We start from the raw sequence: 23,632 nt of genomic DNA, 5'->3' as shown, positions 1-23,632 counted from the left end.
CACCTGCTCACAAGGCCAAATCGGTCACCAATTGGCTTCGTGACTGCGAGGTATCATTCATGACAGACTGGCCAGGAAATAGCCCAGACCTCAACCCCATTGAAAACCTCTGGTACCTCGTAAAGAAGAGTCTCCAAGGGAAAGACGTGAGCTCTCTGCCTAAGTTGGAAGCCGCCATTCGTGACTCCTGGGACAAAATACCCCTCCAGCACCTCAGGAGCCTCGCCCTTTCACTTCCAAGACGTCTCAGGTCCTTGAAGAAACGTAAAGGCTACCCTACGAAGCACTAAAGGTAAATAAAATGCATTATTTATGTGTTTTTTCAATGTTGAAAGGTTTGTTTCTCAGGAGGGACGCAGGGCGCTCTATACTTCTGACGAGCACTGTAGTGGTACAGATTAATCATCTAGAGAGCCCATATTCATCATAAGATGTATCTGTATCACTATCTGTATGAGGAAAAAGCTCCTCATCACTGTCTGATTAAGTATTTTATATGATTATGAGAAAAAAATGGTCCTGGTTGTCCTCACAGTCGTGTTTGTATATTTTATTGTTTTCCAGGTGGCTATGGGCATTCCTTTGCATAGAATTCGCTGTGTAAGGGTTCTATATGGAGAGTCATCATGGGGTGACACTGAAATTGATTTTGACGAACCAAAGATACAGCCTGTGCCAAAAGGTCACTGCATTGCTGCCCGTATTACCAGTGAGAATCCTGATGAAGGTATGAATTCTGTTTTAGTGTCATTCATATTAATGATATAATAATAGATGTGTGAATTATGTTAACCTTTAGAGAAGTACGAGCATTTCTATACTGTACTTAACACAGTAAAATTGTGTTGTATGAGCTTGGATAAAGTATGATGCCACTTCTGAGTGGGTTAATCCTTTCAGTATCAGGCCTGCATCACCTGCTTGTTACCGTTCAAAGCAGTGTGTCTTAGTACTTATTTAACTCATTTGTTGCCATTCAATGCAGTACTGGTATGCATTAAAAAAAATATCATATGTTTGAGGTGCTTGGAAGGGGTAGTGCTGTGTTTGAGGTTTGAGTGAAGGAGTGGCAAGGTGTTCAACATTTGAATGCATTTTGCATCAAACGATATTGAAAGAGATAATTGAGATACTGGTAAGTTCAGCTCTTTGAGGAGTAGAGACCTCCCTAAGCTGAATAAAACTGTAAAAACACTAAAATGCAATAACAGAATTTGTTCAATGAAACTGCAGTGCATATTAGTGAGGTTATGCTATAGCATTTTGTTTGTTTTAGGTTTCTGGTCACTGGTCATAATGCAGACTCATTTGGTAGTGTACTGATCATAGTTTTCTAAGTTCTTATTCATTCATTCATTCATCATCCAATCCTGCGTTGCCCCATGAGGAGTGTAGGAGCCTGGGGCTAGGCAAGTTGGTCCTGACATTTAAGATGAGAGTGACCAGCCTCATTCGTACCTGAGTGGCATTTACGTGAGCAATAAACCCCAAACATCCCTTGGATATAAACCTTCACCAGCTCAATCTGATTGGAGTGTCTTAATTACCCACTAAACCACCAGGTGCCAAAATTTGGTTGTATGGTTACCACCCAGTGTAGCAAATGGTTTCCTGATGTACAAGAAACCATTTGGCTTATCACTCAGTGTACAGTCACCCATAGGCAGAAGGAATAGGAAAGGCACTAATCCTCTGCCAACCCGTTTGTTGACATTTAGAGAACTAGTGTTGGTTATAAGGTTGCCACCCAGCATATGAAATGATTTCCTGGTTTACAGGGAATCATTTGGCTTGTCACTCAGTGCAGAGTCACCTTAAAATAGAGTATCATTACACCTAAGGAGTGGATGATGGGCACCTCCACTGACCTTGTATTTCGCCTCATAATAATTTACATGGTTAAGTGGTAAATACACTAAAATATTAATTCATATTACCCTGTGAAGCTGATGTATGCCTTCTTCATACAGTAAACTCAATTATCCATCATCGTAATATCTTTTGCTGCTGGCTCAGCGCTGTTAATGCAATATCTGGCAAAATTATGCAATATGCGGTGCCGACATGGGACGTATCCGGAGGTTCTGTGCAATATCCGTCATTGAGGTGTATCAGCAGGCTTGTAAATGATAACCAGTTGGCACTGTATTACTGTATTTTATCATTACTTTATTGTATTTTATTCTTAATTTTCATCTTTTGCTCATGGGAAAGTTTTTAGGATAGAAAGTTGAGGTGGATAATAATGCAATATCTGGCTTAGTGCCAAATATTGAGCTGATGGAGGTTACTATGCAATATCCAGCGTTGTGCAGTATCCCATGTAGGGCTTGACTCAGTTATGCCAGATAATTGAGAGTTTACTGTACTTGTTGGCACTTTAAATGGTGATGTTTGGCTTAATAAGTGTTGTAGATGTTTATTTCTGTATTGTACTAACAAAGATGCCCATTAATTCTAGGATTTAAACCAAGCTCTGGAACAGTGCAGGAACTGAATTTCCGGTCAAGCAAAAATGTGTGGGGCTACTTCAGTGTCTCTGCGTCTGGGGGTCTTCATGAATATGCCGACTCACAGTTTGGCCACTGCTTCTCATGGGGCGAGGATCGTGAGGCAGCTAGAGAGTAAGTGACTGGGTGCAATTTGATAACCTTTTTAGCATTCAGGGAGTAAATGTCTGGGGAGAATTTGATTATTTCTTGAAGAGCTCAGCACCTTCTACGTTTGCCTGCTCATTCTTGTTGGTCTTCCTTATCTCAGTTGTTGCTGGTTGAGTGAAGTCAGGAAGTTTATGTAGTTTTGTTATATTCAGAATGAAGTTGTTGTGGCATCTTGAAATTGTATCATCTTTTTCGTGTCATCATCCCAATCCTTTTTCCAATTGACTGCATTACTTCCATACAATATTAATCAGCTAAGGATGAACTTCATGAACCTTTCAGCCACATAATTAATGGAGGGCATACCCAGCTCAAATAAAACTGTAATTTGGTAGCAACAAAAATAAACTGCCAAAATAGATAATCTTGTTGAAGAGGTTAACAGCCATAGGTAGGCAGGATCCAAACCCATGGCTTCTAGAATTATTTTTAAATAGTTGTCTTGTGAATGGGAAGTAGGGTTTAGATAATTTTGATGATTTGAGGTCGGTTCATACCATATTGACGTGCTGGGAATAGGTGGTAGTCTTTCTCCCTCAGCCCCAGAGATACATGAATGATAGAGGGTAGAGATCTGCATGTAGACTTACAGGTAAGAAAGACTCTGCATGAACCTTGATTCTATTTGTATATGGCTTTCAGTTCGTCTTTGAGAGTTTATTTCATCAGATTTTCTTTTATTATGATGATTGATGATGATGATGATGATGATGATGATTATTATTATTACAACTATATTCAGTATTCAGTTAGGTTTTTATACAGCCATTATTGCAGTAATTACAGGTGTTTTATGATGTTTCTGTAAAATTAAGGTATATATTTTTTTATAAACATTTCATTTGTATTTGCAGGAATCTGGTGATAGCCCTGAAGGAACTGTCTATTAGAGGAGACTTTCGAACCACTGTAGAATACTTGATCACACTTCTTGAAACAGAAGCATTCCAGAAAAATTCCATTGGTAAGTTGGAAAGCAGTGTTCAGAGTTAATAATACCTGAATGACTGATGATTACTAGTCTTAGTTCTCTGTAGATAATTATGCAGTATAATTTTATGCTTCTAAGTAATGGTAAGAAATCAGGCAAGGTTCGTAACACATTTACACTTATATCGTCTAACCCTCAGATACAGGATGGCTTGACCATTTGATAGCGGCTCAGGTGAAGGGCAAAAAACCAGACACTATGTTGGCAGTCATGTGTGCTTCAGTCCTCATAGCAGACAACTACATACAAGATGCCTATAATAACTTCCATAGTTCATTAGAAAAGTAAGTTTTTGAGCTTGTATTATGTAATGTATGATTTAGATTTTCCCTGTGTGTTTTATCATACACGATGACTTAAAAGAGCAAGTACAGTACCTTACATTTATTATGTACAGAAATGGTGATTAGATGTTAAAGCATGTAGCTAACAGTATTTCCATTTAGATGCGATGTTATAGGATGAAATAATGATAAGCAAGAGTAATTATTGATACTTGTCTGCAGTCTTGTCTCATACACTAAGAGCATTCAGATGTGTTCTAGCTCCCTGCTATACAGTCCAAGTCACCTTGTTATTAGTCACTTCATTAATGTATCTAGGCTTAGTCTGTAGCTTGCATAACAGTGTGATGGCTGTACTCTAAATGTTGTATTGTTGATTGTAATGCTTTCATTCTTTGATGATGATAAAAAGTTACCGGTACCTAGATTTATGTAGCCTCTACATAAATGGAAGAATTATAACTGCATTTGGAGAAGTTGTTTATTGTGGTGATACAGCAGTCGAAGTTGGGTTGAAGTTGTTGTATCCCTTTATAAATAATATTTCCAATTGAGGATATGATGCTTCCATTTGAACAATTTATGGCACTGTGATAGGACACCCTATTATTAATTTTCATCAGAGGTCAGGTGCTGCCCTTAAAATCTCTAAGCACTGAGGTGGAGGTGGACCTCATATATGAAGGGACCAAGTACCACGTGCAAGTGACACGCTCAGGCCCTGCTCAGTACTTCCTGGTAATGAATGGCACACACAAAACTGTTGACTTCTTCCGCATGAGTGATGCCGGGCTCCTGCTTTCTGTGGATGGTGTCAGCCATGTCTCTTACCTCAAGGATGAAGTGGACAAGTGAGTTTCCTAAATTCTCTGTACTGTTAGAGCATAATTTCATACTCCTAATGATTTACAGATGTAAATGATCATTAGAATTTCCTGTTGAACATTCTTATTTCCATTTCGCCAGGTCAGTGCAGTGACAATGGAATTTGCTATGACTGACCTTAAAGTTCTAGAAAATTGTATGGGACACTTAATTGGAAAGGCTAGCTCATCAGATTGGCAGTTTAGTATAGTGTGCACTAAAATAAATAATTGTTGAAGCCTAACAATTTCTGATATTAACATGTTCCTGATTCCATAGTAAAGCTGATGAATGGGAATTAATGAGAGCTGAATAGTAGTAAACATCATTGGTTTTGATGATGCTCAGAAAAGTAATGGGGTGTCAGAAACTGTGACATTGACAGAACTGATGACTGTTATGAGAGAGTGAAGAATTGGAAAGCATCACATGTTAATGAGGTGTATGCTGAGATGTTGTGTAGTGGAGAGAGTGAAATAAAATGTGTGATGGAAAGATATGAGAAAACTTGGAGGAACAGAATTATGCCAATAGAGTGGAACAAGACTGATTGCTTCTGTGTTCAGAGGTAAAAGTGACAGAGGTGAGTGCAAAAATTATTGTTGATATATGTATTCTGATAATTGTAGGAAAGGTATATAGAAGAACAGTTATGGAAAAGATAGGGAATACAGAATATCAGAATGCCTTGTGAGTGATGACCAGGGTGGTTTCAGGAATGGTAGGGGATGTGTGGGTCAAATGTCTGCAGTAAGACAGATAGTGGAGTAAATGTGAGAGCTGGACTGTAAGGCATTTTTTTGCAATATAGTTATGAAAAAAGCATGTTATGCCATGATTAAAGAAGGATCATAGAAGATTTTTTGTAAGTATGATGCAGATGGGAGGCCTTTGAATACTGTATTAGAGATTTTAATGATGATAATGTAACATGTGGAATAGTTGGTGGATGTCATAAGTGTCAGTGTTGAGTGAGACAAGGCTGTGTGATGTTCCCATGGTTGATCATTATATACATCACAGTGTATATGTTTGGAAGTTGGTATGTAAGAAAATAAAACTTGAGTGACAAAGAGAGGGATGGGGATGGTAATGAATAATGAAAGTTGGAACACCTTTTATCAGATGACTACAAATGAATTTGTGTTGCATGCTGACAGTAAATAAGAGCTTTGCATATTGACTTATAGATTTGTGTATGTGTACTTGCATCATATTTTGAAAGTTAATTGAGATAAGAGTAAAGTGATAGTAGATGAGAGAAAGGGAACTTTCATTGAGAAGTGCTGATGATTGGAGAGTGACAGATTATTAAGGGAGTCTAAGCACCTCAGTGCAGTAATAAATGAGAAGTAAATATGCAGAGGAGGTGGTAAGTAGAGTAGCGGAGAGAAGGAAGAAGGCACTTGCCAAGGTCTTGATATCAAACAGATTGTGTGGAGGCTGCAGGAGGAAGTGGATGGAGGTATGTTAGACCTTGCACTTATGTATGAGTGTGTGACTTTGGTGTTGTATTAGAATGGAAAGAGCAAGTACATCTATAAAGAAAAATGACCAAAAATATATGCAGATGGTAAGACCTGTGAGATAAAGCCAAGATTCTGGTGGCCTGAATAGTGTGTGAATAAATATCTAGCTTATTTCACTGGGCATACAATCAATATTAATTTTCTCTCTGTCAAGTTTCCTTTGTCCATGTTTTTTGAACCTACCTCATTTCATCCTAAGGTGAGAAAAAGAGATGAAGATGATATTCACCAGACAGTGGGGATAAATTTCCTCTCTCTCTCTCTCTCTCTCTTTCTCTCTTTTCAGAATGATGCCTAACAGTTTTATCTGGTTAAGAGAACCCTGCCTTTATGAAGGGGTTAATGAATCCTGTATTTAACCAGTCCACCTGAGAAAGTGTCCTATAATCTAAATGCAGTCGTGTGTCAGCAGCAGGGACAGAGTGAGAAAAATGTCCACTACTGACCTAATTGATGTTGGAATATTGTTGGATGATGGTGACTTTGGTTACTTTGGAAAGAATGCAAAAAGAAGGAATTGTCTCAACAGGTACCGCCTTACTATTGGCCACCAAACTTGTGTGTTTGAGAAGGAGAATGATCCCACAATGTTGCGAACCTCTGCTCCTGGCAAGCTTATCAACTACCTTCAGGAGGATGGAAGCCATGTGTTTGTTGGACAGCCTTATGCCGAAATAGAGGTAATGAAGAAGTTAATGTAGAGAGAGTTATTCCGTATTACATGCCTGTCCAGTTTATCCTAGGTGTTGTGAGAACAGCTAACTTTATACGTGTGGATGAGCTTAACCGTGTAATGGAGATTATGATTTAATTCAAATGATTGGTCAACGAAATTGAACGAATGTATAACTTTTTTCACTGAGCACCCAGAATTGCTTAGAGTGTGTTATCCTTTTTGCTAGATTGTACCCACCCTCTTGAGATAGTGATGAGTGTGTGATATTGAAAGGAATTTTTTTTTTTTCGTGTGCTATGTTGCTTTTAGTATTTTTTATTGATCCTTGCTTCATAATTTTGTTTCAGGAATTCATTGATTTGTAATCTCCCTGTGTGTTTCATAAGTTTGTTTTAGGATTTTACTGATTTCTAATCTTGTTTGTTTATAACAGAGTATGAAGATGGTATTGACACTAACAGTGCAAGAATCTGGATGTGTCTATCACTTGAAACGCCCAGGTGCAGTTCTCAATGCAGGTGATATAATTGCCCGCATGGACCTAGATGATGCATCCATTGTTACTAAGGCACAGCTTCATGATGGAGGCTTTACTCCGAGCAAGACTCCACTACCTCGTGAAGATGAGAAGCTCAACTACATGTATCAGACTTGTCGGGCTGTCCTTGATAATGTATTAAATGGTGAGATTATGATTTTTTGTTCATATGACAACTATAAATTTACATGATTGCATTAACATACTTTATACAGTACTGTCCACAGTTATGAACAGCATCTTGAGGTATGCAGGCAGCATTGTTTATATAGCACCAAACCTTAGCATTTTCAGCAACTATTTTTGTAAGAAATTGATGATAAACATTTTCTTTTAAAATTGTACATAGTAGGCCTATTCATGTAACATGATGAAAGTTAGGTATTATGTACAACTTTGAGTAGTGAGTAAATTCCAGATAGTTATATTTCAGTAAGTACAGTACTACACATTTTAAAAACCACTCGTATAATGGACACTTGCAGTTAGTTTGCGCAGATATGAAGGACTTGGCATGATGCTTATCATTATAGAACACTGAGATTCCTTCTAGTATACATAGTGGAAAAAAGGTTGAGATTATGATTGTGTATTTAGAATAGATGGCTGAATGAATGACAAAGTGGGAGAGTTGAGCAAGCTAGAAAAGTGCATCACAGCTGAAAAGATGTATCTCAGGTAGGATTAGAGTATCATTTAACTCTGTCTGGCTCTCAAAACTTATTCTGTTGACTAAGAAGGCATTAGCTGGAATAGATTACTAGAGTTTTCCTGACCAACAGAGAGATAATGATGGCAGTATTAACACTCAATCTCCTAAGTTCATCGTCAGCTGAATTAAATCAAGCATTAGCCGGAATAAAATACAAACCTATAGTTGTTGTGACTGTAAGAGGATGAAGGAAATAATGGAACACCTGCATGACGGTGCGATGATGCCGAATTTAACTTGAAAGTTGAAGTTTGTTGATAATGAGTAGAAGTGTGTGATTAGGTGATGCTGTACGATTATACCAAGAGAAAGGATGAAGATAGGGTGGTGAAAAGTTATATATGAGTCGGTTTGAAAATGGCAAGAGGTGTAGAAGGCCTAGAACGTGGATTGATATAGCAAATGAGTAAGTGAAAGTGAGGCATGGAAGTTGATATGTCTAAGGAATAGACGAGATATGAAGCAGGTTGGGTTAAGTACGGTAACTATATGTTTGGAAGTGCATAACAAGGGTTTTGTTGCCTGTTTCTTACCAGTGTAATAACTGTCTGGCAGCCGTTGAATAAATATAAACAGTCAGGATATTGGAAGCTTAAATAATGTGTGAGTGATTGTGGTCCTCTTAACTGGGCATAGTGTTGATAGATCATCCCTTGATATGTGTGTAATTCACTCGCAGATATGTAAAATGCAAGAAGAGTGACAAGTTTGTTGTTGAAAAATGAAGTGACTGATGATTTTTCCATTAAGTCCTCCATCTACATGATATAGAAGGTTTGAACAATTTATAGGTATGATAGTTGGCAGGAGAAGAAGAGTGGTTGAGAGAACCGTGTTTTTTTTTTTTTTTTTTTTTTTTAAAGTAGAGAGCAGCCTGGATCACCTGTCTTGGCCATCACGTGTGAGGAAGGTCCAGAAAGTACCAAGACATCAGTGAGAAGTAGATAATTCATTACTCTGATTTACTATCTGACAGATACTGTACTTTGCTCTCGATTGTGTTTGCTCACATCTGCCCATACCATAAACGTACGTCTTGATATTAATACTTCTTTACCATTTCCATTTGCTGTGGTATGTCTGACATGACATAGGTTACTGTCTTCCTGACAACCACTTCACACCTATGGTAAAGGAGACTGTCCAGAAAATGATGAGTGTTCTACGCGACCCTAACCTGCCCCTGCTTGAGCTTCAGGTTTGTTTCCAGTCCCATAAATGATTATACAGTAATCTCCATTAACTTGCTTGGTACGTTTAGTTCCTTAATACCGGTTCCCAAGAGATTGTTACTAGTGCTGCATATAGAAGTCAGCAGTATTTCTCCTTTATGATTGTAGTTGGTACCTTTAAGTTGTAATGGAGAGTTTATTGTATGCAGTATGTGTTTATGGAAATTCTTGTCGGTATTGTAGTATTTATTTAGGTGAATACATTTAATGTATGCTGCTTGCCAATAGTGAATGAGATGACTAGTTCAAAGTCTTGCATATTTCTTTGAATAGCTAGGGTAAAAAGATAATATAGGTAAGAGCAAATTGATTGTTGTTGAGTAAAGCTAGTCAGATTATGATGTTTAACCTTTAGACATTGAGCTTTGTCAGCACAGATGAAAAGCAGTGACATCTGATTATAATGATGCATTGGGAACAATAAATGATAATGAAAAAGTTACATGATATTAATGTCTCCACATTAAATAACTGAATATACTGATGAGTAGAAATTTAATATTTGGACATTGAGTTAATGGATTTGAATAAATGGTTGGCATAGTTGGTAATGATATGACTGTGTATTACACTGCCATGTTCTGTGCAGTATTCAGCCTCACTGAATAAATAATAAGTAGCATGTATTTTCCAGGAAGTCATTGGATCTATTTCTGGGAGAATACCTCAAGCAGTTGAGAAGAAAATTCGCAAGTATATGATGATATATGGCAGTAATGTGACATCCATGCTTGCACAGTTCCCATCTCAGGAAATAGCTAGTGCTATTGACAGGTGAGTTATCACTGGTGTGGTAAGCTCTAGTTATTGTTTGTTGTATTCTTTGAACATTGCTTGATTATTAATACTGTAACAGATTCCTTTAATATCAGTATTCCCTATCTGTAAATGTTATCCATATATGTTTCTGTAGCCACGCAGCATCGCTACAGAAGAAGGATCGTGATGTGTTCTTCGTTACAACACAAGGTCTAGTGCAGCTCTGTCAGCGTTACAAGAAGGGCTCTCGAGGACGCATGACACAGGTCGTGCAAGAGTTGCTCAAGCACTACCTCCTAGTTGAGACACAGTTCCAGCATGGTAAGTAAACTGAAGTGATTGAAGCTAGTGACAAAGAGAGGTCAAAGGCAGTTATAAGCTGTTGTAGACTACCTTGCTAGTTGCAGCATAGCTTCGAACACTCCAGTACTGTGTTAGAACTTCAGGTAGTGACTTTACAATTTTACATATGGCATTTACTGTAAGTTATATCCATTTCACTGAGTATGCTGTTGATAGTTCTCCATTTTTAATCTTTTCTGTTTCCTTGTTTTGAGATCTTACCTTACCCTGTCCATAGTTGGGGAAAAAAGGTCATGATGTTTATGTTGATGCATCATTATCCCAACTGTTATTTCCCACCCAAAGATGGGTTAAGGAAGGGTCCAGACAGCAAGGGGAAAAAGCCTGATAGAGGATGAATTAAGCAACATCATGTCCAGAAAATGAGTTGCATGCATTCACTCACCATTCAGATCCCCAGAATCTTGGTTCTGCCTGACATAACTATCCACACCTATAATATATGCTTCACATTGGCAACCTATCAGCTTGAGTGAATCTGACAGCTGTTATATTCCAGGGTAGAGACGGGTGCCAAACCCGTGTCACACACTTCTCACAAAATTCTTCCAGCCAGCTCAGTTCTTTGTAATTTTTCAAACCTAATCAGCCGCCATATCTTGCGTTCTTACACAGTCATTTAAATATCTGTCCACCTTCTTCTTGGTCTGCCACACCTCCTCCCAACTTCAAACTTCCTCAGATGTCACCCTTTCACAATCCTGTTTACAACCTTTCTTTCCATGTGACCATACCATGTAAGTTTGCTGTCTGTCTTGTGTCCATATGCTTCCTTACTTCACATTTTTCATGGACCACATTATTTCTTATCCTGTCCATACTCTGCATTCTGCATATCATCATCGTCATCATCATCATCATCATCATCATTACTTCCTTTCCCACCCTAGGGCAGGGTGAGGAGTAACAATGTTCAGACATATATATATATATATATATATATATATATATATATATATATATATATATATATATATATATATATATATATGTGTGTGTGTGTGTGTGTGTGTGTGTACTGTATAGTTATACACACACACACACATATATATATATATATATATATATATATATATATAATAAGAGTTTGCAAAGTCTTATTTTTGTTGTTGTAGATCCAGGTTCATGGCAATGAAGCTCATGGACTGCACACAGAAGGTACCCCTTTCTTAAAACCTACCTTTCTTTTATCAGGGGAGGAGTGTTTTGAGGAATGTTTATAAAACTGGGCAGCAGAGCCTTCCAACTATATTAAGTGCCATCATGTGAAGTCATCCTTCAGCAATATGCAAAGTTTAATACTAGTTATGCAGCATATTGTTATGCTGTTGGAAGGGGCTCATATTTATTGAGACAACACTAACAAGAAATAGCAATTTCCTACATCAGCAATAGCATTTCAGGCTGTAAACATTTTTCAGATGGCTATACTAAGAGCAAAATAATTTTTTGAAATTCTGAAATATTAACTAAATATGCCAGATAGTTGTCCTCTAGAAAGTACCTGTATTGCATTTCATAAGGCTGAAAGCTAGCAGTTTATAAATTAAGCAGTCATAAGTTAGTTTCTGTATACTCATGTATTGACAAGACATATTTCGCTAAATGATACTTTAATTTCCAGGTTCTTATGACAAGTGTGCTCATGCACTCAGAGAAAAGTATAAGGATGATGTCAGTAACATCCTTACCACATTACTTTCCCATTCTCAAGTAGCAAAAAAGAATCAGGTTAGTGTTCTTACATTAACTGTCTGATGCTATGGCAGGGACGTAACTTCGTATCGGTAGTGATATACAGTGTGTGTAAAATGTGTTTGTCAGTGCAGCATGAAGGTTGAAGTAATTTGTTAACTGTTCATGGTCTTTGTTGAGTGTAACTTAGTACTGTGCTGAACGTATGAGATGTTGCCTTTAACTGTTGATGCCACTTCTCAGATATATTGAGAGTAATTTTATCACAGGCCCAAGCAGCACTTCCATATCTGTACAGGTCTTGTTTTAAGCCGTCCTTTTGACATTTGTTATTGTACTAAGTCCTCAGTAAGTTTAACAAATGCTGCCTGTATAAATATCATTGTTGCATATGAAATTGATTTACCAGTTTTTCCCAGTATGCAGTAATAATTATACAGTATGTAGAGAGTTAGGACTATTTTGAACACATCCCTTGCATTCAGTGAGAATTGCCAGTACTTGATGGCCACATTCCATCACAGATCAGGGACGTAGTGTCAATACAGTACTGTAAAGTTAACCATGTATGTGAGTATATGAGCTGCTGTAGAAGTTTGGCTGTGCTAAATGCTTTGTTAACCTAAGGTAGTTTTGCTTTATTTTATATACCCAGTAACTAGTATCCTGATTATACAATAGTAATTACCATTATATTTTGAGTTCCTTAAACAATATTTACAATACTTTTGAGCTTAACATATAATAATTTCTGTGCACTGCTGGCATGGTTTATATGTTTATATAGATTTATACATACTATAAATTATATAAATGCAGCAAGATTGTTGCTTAAAAGGTAATTAAGTGAATGTCTGGCCCATATCATTGTTGAAGGTTCTCCCTCTTTTGTTTTTTCTCTCCTTGTTTTCTGATTTCTACCACTCCATCTTTAAATGGGAAGAAAAGCCATGATGATAATGATGGTGATGATAATGAAGTTCTGTTTGGATTTCAGATGGTGATCCTACTGATAGAACACCTGTGTGGTCATGAACCAGGCTTGACTGATGATTTGTCAGCTATATTGGAGCAGCTAACAAAACTGAACAGCACAGAGCACTCCCGTGTGGCTCTAAGAGCGCGCCAGGTAGTGTCCACATATTGAATAATATACTATAATACAGAATGGAGGGATGGGGTGGAGAGGTATATGAGAGAGGGGGGTGTGAGTTGGGAGCAGGGCAGTGAAATGGCGGGGGACAGGGTGACATGGAGGCAATTTGTTTGTGTCCACCCTGAACGTGATTGAGGCGTCTGGCAATAGATAGATAGATATATATATGTATATATATATGTAGTTATATATATATATATATATATATATATATATATATATATATATATATATATATATATATACTATATATATATATACCATATATATATATATATATATATATATATATATATATATATATATATATATATATATACTGTATATGGTAAACAGAGGCTGGAGGCAGTGTTTAAAGAATCCTGAGTAATATGCTTGTACAGAGAAGGATGCATAGGATTGTTACTGAGACAAGAGCAACGAGAGGAAGGTGTGTAGGCTTATGTGGCAAACTCAGTTGAGGTATGCATGGTGAAATTAGAGAAAGTAAGCAATGGTAGATGAATATTGGAGTTAGATTCATAGATTTACACGGAAAGATATGGATCTGGATAATATATGGAATGCATGCAAGGAATGTTTAATTAGGAAGGCTAGAACTGTATGTGGTGTTGCAAATGTATCAACCATTTTAACAGTTTGGTAAGGTGTAGAGCTTGAGATGTTATTATGGAAAAAGAAAAAAAACATGATTGAGGTAGATGGAGAATTGCTGATGAAAGAAGGGAATATAATGAGGGTAAGAAAAGTGTATGCTTGTGCTATATGATCATATGGAGAGAATGGGTGCAAGTAGAATGGTGAATTATGTACTGTATATCTGAGTGAGTTTGAAGGTGGGAGGAGGCATGGTTTAAAAAAAAAAAAAAAAAAAAAAAGGATAGACATGGTAAATAGGTGTGAGAAAGGAAAGTCGGAAGATTGATGAGGTTAACAAATTGACAGGAAATCAAGTTGCTTTACCTCTCTTTCTTGATTCTTTCCACTTCCATCTGCCTACGGGTGACACTACACTGAGTGACAAGCCCAGAGGTTTCCTGTACACCAGGAAACAATTTACTGCACTGGGTGGTAACCATATAACCAAATTATGGCACTTGGTGGCTTAGTGGGTAATTAAGGCGCTGCAGTCGGATTGGGCCTGGGCAGGTTTATATTCAAGGGATGGTTGGGGTTTATTGCGTACGTGATACCACTCAGGGATGAGTGGGGCTGGTCACTCCCATCTTAAATTCCAGGACCAACTTGCCTAGCCCTGGGCTCCTAGGCTCCTTATGGGATACCACAGGACTGGATGATGACTGAATGAAAAAAAATGTGCTGTGGAGCACATACAAGGGTTTTGAACGTTTTTTATTTGATAGTGGATAGGCTATATGTTAGGTGTATGTAAATTACTTCTAAAAAAGTGTGTGTGTGTGTGTGTGTGTGTGTGTGTGTGTGTGTGTGTGTGTGTGCATGCACATGTCGAAGCTAGAATTCCAAGGACATGAATGATGTGTGATTAATTGTCTGGCCCATTTCACCGGGCATGTTGTTGATGTTCTCCCTTTTGTGTACTCTCTCTTTCCATCTGTTTGAATCATACCTTGCCCCACTTAGGTGGGCAAAAGGGGCAAGGCGATGGTGGTACAGCAGTTATATTTTTTATTCTTGGCAAAGGCAGATTAACAATTCAGAGAAGACCAGCAGTACTCCTACATGTCATATAATTGCATGTCACAGGTTTAATGCCAATACCCACCGTCCATACTGAGGATGGTGGGCATTAGGGGTTGGTCATTTAGGATTATCATGATGGTACTAGTTGGGGTATTTGTGTTACATATCAGTGGGTCTTGTAAGTTATCAGTAAAGAGTGATTTAGCAACATTCAGTCCCTTAAGTTGTTCCCATATTCAGTCTTGGATCAGTCTTAATTCTTTTGGACAGCAACGTCCTATTCTGCCACCTGACCTTATGTTCATAGATGAAATGCATAAAGTTAACCCTTTCTGTGTAATAATATCTTTTTTGTTTTATTTTTATTAATGTCAGCTTTGGTTTGATGTGGCATACTGAAGGGATGAATAGAATGAACATGTCTTAAGGTCTCAAGAATTGAATATTGTACAAAAAGAGTCCATAAAAAAGGGATGTTGTTGTTATTTTTGTTTAATTCTGGTCAGAGTGGTTGAGGAGACTTCTCAACCTCAGATAAGCAACTGCTCTTGTGGGGCCATCCTAAAGGTTCAGTACAGTACATAAACCATGCAGTGAATTGGCACTCCCTTATGGTAGACAGTGCCCCACCAGGGTTGGACCAGGGTCCTTCCCATCGTGGGGTACAGGAGAATATGAGGATGTTTGGCTCCTGGATGGTTGCCACAGCTACTTCTAGCAGGGCACACGGTGCCACCATGTGTAGTCTTCTTGTCAGAGCCCTACAGAAAGGATAAATGCAGGTGCTGTAAGTAGTTCATAGAATTAAAAGTCTTGCAAAAAAGGTAAAATTTTCTACAGGTACTAATAGCTGCTCATCAGCCAGCCTACGAGCTACGGTATAACCAGATGGAGTCCATCTTCCTACCAGCAATAGATATGTATGGCCACTCCTTCCACCCAGAGAACTTGCAGAAGCTGATCCTCTCAGAAACCTCCATTTTTGATGTCCTTCATGCCTTCTTTTACCACTCCAATGTTGCTGTCAGGATGGCAAGCTTAGAGGTATGCATGCTTGGTTGTTCATGGATCACAGGGTCTTGCTTTATTTTTTAGGTTTCATTGTTGATTTATACATACTTCATTCAAAGGCTTGAATGATGATAAACGTATATGTGGCCTATCTCATTTGGCACACTATTGATAGTTCTACTTTCATGGTTTATATATCTCTGTTTAGGGTGGGAGGTAGGGTCAGGATTATTGTCATGAATGATGACTACTTGTAATATCCTTTTGCACTGCTTTTTGATCATTTTAGTGCAGTACTATGGCTCTTTGGGAGGGAAAAGTAATGAAGTTAAGTACTAGTATGTACTTTTCCTCATTATGTTTTGGCCACAAACATGATGTCACTGTATTTACTTTTTGAGCAGTATACTTAACTTTTTTTTTTTTTTTTTTCTCAGGTTATATGCCAGAAGTATCTTTAATATATTTTTCTACTAAATAGGATATTTCTCTCTCCTTGAAGGTTTATGTTCGGCGAGCATACATCAGCTATGAATTGACATGTCTTTGTCATAAGGAACTTTCAGGAGGAGTGTGTGTTGTTTTCTTTAAGTTTCTGCTACCATCTTCACATCCTAACAGGTTAGTATACTTATGTGAGTAATCACTGTTTGATATTAGCAATACTGATCAAATGTAAGACCTTTCATGTGGTTATTTTGAAGTAATATAGCAGTGTAGGAAGGTGAGAATAAAGTGGTTGAAGATAGGGTGGAGGTGTTGTGCAAAGACAGAAGAACTTTTAGCCATTTTGGAGGGTTATTAAAAAAGTATGGTATAGGTTTTTGTTAATGAGTTTACCACATTCTAAAGTATTTCATGATTGTAGCATTCATGTATAAAATCATTGTGATTATCATTATCGTTCTAATCTGGTATCCCGTGTTCACATAGGGTGGGGAGACCTACAGCATGGCTAGTTAGTGTATTTTTGAGACGAGTCAGAAAAGAAGGAAATCCTAGTTCCATCTTCATCAGTGTCATGGATACGATGTCATAGGAACTGTGAGGTGACATGCAGCCAAAGTTAGGTTACTACTTCCCCAGTTCAGTACAGAGTGTAATGAAGGTTTACTGATAGTTACCAGAAATTAATTGCCTTGCCTACTTGATGCAGGATTCCTCACAATAAGATGTGGAGCACCCTGGAATACTCTGACCCTCACCACACCCCCATTGACCCTCCCACTAACCTCGAGAACTGCCAGCGGATGGGTATCATGGCTGCCTTCAGAACCTTTGAGGACTTTGAGATCTACTTCAGTGACCTCATGAACTTCTTCCAACCCATGGACCCTGCTGGCCTTGAGGGGGAAATGAGTCCTCAGGAAATGCTGTCTGGATCAATCAAACTGGGATCATCCTTTAAAGACCATGTGGATGAAGTTAAAGTAAGGAGCATGTGCTTTTGTCTGGTCATTTATAGCAGTAGGCCTGCCAGAGAATATAAAAGGATTTCAGAGAACATGCTATCATGATTAATAGTTTAAGTCAAGTAATTGATATTTTGTATTATCATCATAGGTGTATTTATTATTACCATTATCATCAATATCATTCTCATTATCATTGTTACTGTCATTATTTTCATCATCAAATGAGATGAAGAAAGATCCAGAAACAGAGAAAGAGAATGTGTAACAGTAGGAAAACTGTCATACAGCTTGGCAGCCACAAACTCTGTCATACACCATTCAAGCCTTCGGAATCATGTTTCACCCCATGGGCAAAATTATCTGCACCTGTTTTATTTTTTTCTATAGATATTGTTCACACAAACCTGTTAGTTACTCCATTGACTACCAACTTAAAAATGGATGCCAGATTTTCCTATGTACATCTCTGTACATGCTTCATTCATCCACGTCATCTTTTTATCTTTTCATCTTCTGTATCTCTCTTGCTCATTCTCTCAGCCATCATATCCATTCACATTCTTGGCTTACCACACATCCTCCAACCGTCTAACTCACTCAGCTGTACTACCTTGTACCTCTTTTATAACCCCATCCATATATAGATTGAATAACTTTGGGGACGTGACACATCCCTGTTTCAATTCAACATTCAGACAGAAAAATTCACTCAGTTCACTATCCACATGCACTAAAGCCTTAGCCCCCTTGTACATACTCTTCACGGCATTCAGCAGCCTCCCACTTACTCCACTTATTCTTAATACTTTCCACATCCCTTGTCTATCCACCCTGTCATATGCTTTCTCCAAATCCATGAAGGCTTCACGCAACGTCCTTCCCTTCAATCGAAACTTTTCCACTATAGACCTAAGAATGAGTACCGTATCTGATCTATACAGCCTCTTCCCCTGCTAAAACCTCCCTGTTCTTCTCCAACTAATTCCTTTGTTATTTCCCTAACTTTGTCAGTAAGTAACCTACCATATACTTTTCCTATTACACTAAGAAGACAAATTCATGTATGAATACCACACACTTCTTTTTCCTCTTTTCACTTGTACAGAAGAATAATTATATCTGACTTCCAGTCCTCCGAGACTCTACTTTCCTTCCAGGCCTGTCTGCAAATCGTCATCCATTCTGCTCCTATCTCTCCCCCATGCTTCAGCATTTTACCAGACACTTCATCAGTTCCTGAGACTTTCCCCATTTTGATTTTCTTCTTTACTTCCATCCTACTGATTTCTTCCTCTCTTCTCACCTCCCTCCTCCTCCCAGCCACTCCTCAACCACTCCATCCTCGCATTATTTTCATCCTTTATGCTCTTGAATTCCTTAAAGTGTTCTCTCCATCTGCCTGTACCACCTCATATATTTGCTTTGTAATTTTATCCTTACTCTCTCATTGTAATTTTCTGTTGTAACATATATCTCTACCACCCAGTTTTCCATATTAACACAGATGGGAAGAGCAAGAGCATTCTTTTATGGTAACATAGGGAACACAAATCAGAGGAGAAAGGATGATTCAAGCACTCTACCCTCCTTTTTTCCTGCTTGTGCCATAGGCTTGAGACTATGTGTAACACAAGTACTGTATGGTTGGGTTGCCACATCCTTATGCCAATACTGAAGGGCGGGGGAGAGAGGGGAGGGTGATTTCTAGTCTCCCCTGACCCTCCACTTTAGTCACCTTTTGGAGAATATGTTCGTAGTAGTATCCTTTCTGCCTAATCTCAGGATAAAATACAAACTCAAGGATATTGTGCATATCTCAAAAATAATCACAATTACCTGTACCAGAATATTTCAGAGTATAAAGGATTGCTCCACCTCATGTAAATGTGGAAAATTGTGTTCAAGGATACTGTCTATCTATCCTGTTTGGGGTGGCCACAAACAAAACGCCTCCATGTCACCCTGTCCCCCGCCATTTCACTGCCCTGCTTCCAACTCACACCCCCCTCTCTCATATACCTCTCCACGCTATCCTTCCATCTCATCCTTGGCCTCCCCCTCCCTCTTCCCCCCTCCACCTCACTCACATACACTCTTTTCATCAGTCTTTCACCCTCCATCCTCTCCACATGGTAATGATTTAATTAAATATCTTTTATCAGAAAACAAAGGATCCCATACACATAATGAATATTGGAATCAGTATGGAAGAGGAGATGAATGACAGTGAACTGAGTGAGCAGTTTGCTGTGTTTTGTGCCAGCAAGAAATGGGAGTTCCATGAGGCTGGTATCAGGCGCATAACTATGGTAGTTTTCTACAAGCAACAGTTCCCTCGATATTTCACCTACAGGTTAGTGCCTTCGTAGATTAACTCATGCACAGCTGATAATTACCATTTTATGTTGCAGACAATTCATTTGTTATATATACAGCCTTCTGTTAATGCAGTACAGTATTTTGCAGAGCTTTGATATATAACTTAAGTTCCTTCAGGTTTTGTTTTTACACTAATGAATTCTGAACATGTGTATAGGGGATATATTATGCACTTTGCTTTAAAGAATTCTGTGGTTTTACAGCTGCTTTTAAAATGAGTTGAGTTGATTGTATAGTTGTTCTTACACGTAGTTTTTTTTTTTTTATGGACACCAGAATCGAAGAGAGTGTACTGAGATGGTATGATCATGTGGAGAGTATGGATAACAATAGAATGTTGAAAAAGATTTATCTGAGTGAATTTAAAGGAGGGAGGAGGCAAGGTAGGCCAAGGAGAAGGTGGAGGGATATGGTGGATGAATGTGTGAGGAAAAGAGGTATGGAAGTCGGTGAGGCTAGAGGACTGTCAAGAAATTGAGCTGGCTGGATGAATGTTGTGAGAAGAAGTGCATGATCAGGGATTTTGCATCCCTTTTTAATGTGACAGCGTTCAGATTGACTCCATCAGATACTTTTATATGAAACTACAGAATGCGGTTAAAATTTTTGGTGTATCAGATAGAGCCAGGATTCCAGGGGCTTGAATGACGAGTGAATGGAAGTGTGGCCCATTGGATTGGGCAAACTTTGGCTGTCAGGACGTTGCTGCCCCTCACCCTGCCCTAGGGTGGGAAAGGAGGTCTGGATGATGATAATGATGATGATGATATGTTTGTTTTTTTCATTCAGTGACATATGCCACATGTATCCAAGACTTGGAAAATCTGCTTATCTTTGTAGTACCTGCACATTTCCTTTGTGTGTACAGTACGGTATATGAATGTCAGTTTTCATTTTTTCCTGATGCTTATTAATATAGGCTATCAGGTTTTGATATATATTGCAATAAGACTGCAGTTATTTGCATTTTCAATTTGCATATAAAAGATTTTAACTGATAACTAATCTAAAAGGTTTATTGAGTTCAGAGATTATTAGGATTACTATCTGAGTAAAGCACTGTAAGATGAGGTGACTTTGGTCATTGTATAGAATTATGAGTTATCAGCATGTAGACTATTACTGCAGGTAAAACTTTGTTGTACCAAAATATTACCCTAATTTGATGTTCATTCTTATGCAAGCATTGTTTAATAATTTTAGAAACAAGTAGTATGCAGAAGTTATCATCATCATCCAGACCTCCTTTCCCACCCTGGGATGGGGTAATATAGAGTCCAGAGAGTCTGAAAAAAATGGGTAGAATGAGAACTACAAGAGTTTGTCATTGAATGGATTACACTCACCTATTCAGTTCCCTGGAATCCTAACTCCACCTCACAGGCATAAACATTCACACTTATGGCCATCATACCACCTGTCAGCAAGAGTTATTATGCAAAATTAATATTAACTCAAAAGTAAAATGTTGTATGACATTTTCTGGCAAAATAATGCCAGAGTACATAACCATATCGATTTTACCTCCACCAAAGAAAGTTGGAGTAGGTTATGTATTCACGTATGTTTGTCTGTTTTTCCACTTCATATCACCAAAAGTTCACAGTATATCGTCAGTCATCAGTCATCATCATCTGGACCTCCTTTCCCACCTTAGGGCAGGGTGACGAGTAGCAATATCCAGACAGCCTAAGTTTGCCCAGTTCAATGGGCCACGTTTCCATTCACTCATCCTTCAAGCCCAGGGACTCCTGGCTTCATCAGATAGGCCAACAAATTTTCACCATGTTCTTTAACTCCACATTTACCTATCTGATACAGTCAGTCTGAATGTTGTCATGTTAGAAAGAGGTGCCATATATATATATATATATATATATATATATATATATATATATATATATACTGTATATATATATATATATATATATATATATATATATATATATATATATATATATATATATACTGTATATATATATATATATATATATATATATATATATACACTGTATATAGTAATACCTCAATATACGATACCTCTAGATGTGATACCCTGGCCTAACAATGGGGGTAGAAATACCAACATACCCCTCCTAACGATGGCCAGACCCTGTTTAACGATGGGTTTTGGATTTTTTTTTACTGATTTTGATGATATTTTAGACAAAAATTGTGTGTTTAGGCTGATTTATAAACTGTTTTTAGTCTTAGATTAATGTGTTTTAGCCATAGGTGGGGTCAACATTGTCATATTGGGATACAGTTTACTTAACTTGATTTTCTCCATACTTATATTTGACAATTTTTAGATTTTATTTGTTTGTTTTAGTGAGGTATTTACAGGTGTTAGTCTTAGGTTTCTTCCTTGACAGCTGTTAGGCCATTTTGGCTTTCAACTTGTTTTTGGGCTCATTTGGGTGGGTTTTGGGCTTGGTTTGGGGGGAAACCCAAGGCTGGTAAATGTTCCACATTGCATGTTAAAAGTACCCCGATATTCGATACCCACCTAACGATGGGGTTTTACCTTACCAATTACATCATTAAACTGGGGTATGCCTGTATATACAGTATATATATATATATATATATATATACAGTATATATAATATATATAAAATCCAGAGTAACCCCATCATATAGTAACAGAAACATTCATGAAATTTTCTTTGTGCAACAGGAGTATAATAGACCAGTGTAAATTTTTAACTTGTACAGTGGTCCCTCGCGTTTAGCATGTTTTAAGTTAGCGATTTTCACGTTTAGCGATAGGTTAGAAAAGGTACCAATCCTGCGCATTTAGTGATTGTCTTACGCATTTTGCAATGTTGGGCATGAAATGCCTTGCCCGTCCACCACCAGACCACCACTGTTATCATTGTTGTGAGCATCTGGCGATCTTGGATGCATTTTTTTTCTCTCACAGTGCCGAGCATTTGGCGTTTTTTGCTGGTGAGTAGGTGTATAACCATATGGTACTGTATCTGTATAATGTATTATTAATACGCTGTATCAATTTTAGCACTTAAAGTAGGAAATCGGCGGTCAAAAGGATGACTTGCAGGACGGGCGCAGACTAATTGGTATTTTTCCCTTATAAGGTACACTTCACATTTAGCAATTTCGCATTTAGCGATGGTTTCTCCAGACTAATTAAATCGCTAAGTGCGAGGGACCACTGTATATCTTATTAAGGCTTGTGAATCAGCTTTTTTCAGTTGTCTTATGTTTTAATATATTTAAAGCAAAACTGACATTGATAATAACCAGTCCTAGAAATTACTTTCTTTGAGATGTAGCAGCCCAAGGCTTGGCTCCCATAGTCCAGATCATTTAAGAGTAGACTTGAAACAGAGCATGCTGAACCTATAGATTTGTCTTGATTGTAGTTGATGTGAGAATGCATTTTATGTTTCTTGCCTTGTTTTGTTGTTACCTCAAAGGTTGAGCTCACAGTACTAAAGTGATCTGCTGCTGTTTTTCTAAACATAGTTCAGTAAAAGTCTTTTAATCCAGCATCCTTATGGTCAAAGGTTTGCCAGTTTATCAGATGTGCTACATTGTTGAACATTACTCTTTCATTATTAACCACTCTTTTAATCCCTGTTAATACAGCAAACATCTGTTGATGGTAAAAATGTGACTTCATCATGATCATTATCATCATCATGATTCTTCTCCTTACTCAATTATTAGCTGAGGGTGG

At 37.9% G+C, this 23,632-nt stretch overlaps 1 protein-coding gene across 1 annotated transcript in view; it reads left to right on the top strand.

Moving 5' to 3' along the window:
* Positions 1-23,632, top strand: part of ACC (acetyl-CoA carboxylase) — a 70,584-nt gene that overhangs the window by 10,607 nt on the left and 36,345 nt on the right. Inside the window, exons 9-24 of the mRNA XM_080271279.1 lie at positions 565-727; positions 2,462-2,624; positions 3,515-3,624; positions 3,791-3,935; positions 4,559-4,786; positions 6,858-7,008; positions 7,438-7,687; positions 9,349-9,452; positions 10,121-10,260; positions 10,400-10,566; positions 12,233-12,339; positions 13,301-13,432; positions 15,962-16,165; positions 16,635-16,753; positions 17,289-17,562; positions 19,710-19,900. Coding sequence (XP_080127405.1) covers positions 565-727; positions 2,462-2,624; positions 3,515-3,624; positions 3,791-3,935; positions 4,559-4,786; positions 6,858-7,008; positions 7,438-7,687; positions 9,349-9,452; positions 10,121-10,260; positions 10,400-10,566; positions 12,233-12,339; positions 13,301-13,432; positions 15,962-16,165; positions 16,635-16,753; positions 17,289-17,562; positions 19,710-19,900 — 2,648 coding nt within the window. The remainder of the gene's footprint in view (positions 1-564; positions 728-2,461; positions 2,625-3,514; positions 3,625-3,790; positions 3,936-4,558; positions 4,787-6,857; positions 7,009-7,437; positions 7,688-9,348; positions 9,453-10,120; positions 10,261-10,399; positions 10,567-12,232; positions 12,340-13,300; positions 13,433-15,961; positions 16,166-16,634; positions 16,754-17,288; positions 17,563-19,709; positions 19,901-23,632) is intronic.

Source organism: Coenobita brevimanus, chromosome 45 (genome assembly GCF_032717465.1).
Source record: "Coenobita brevimanus isolate Jiangsu-jjx chromosome 45, ASM3271746v2, whole genome shotgun sequence".
Taxonomy (NCBI): Eukaryota; Metazoa; Arthropoda; class Malacostraca; order Decapoda; family Coenobitidae; genus Coenobita; species Coenobita brevimanus.
Note: the sequence above shows the minus strand (reverse complement) of the source record. Positions and strands in the feature narration are given on the sequence as shown.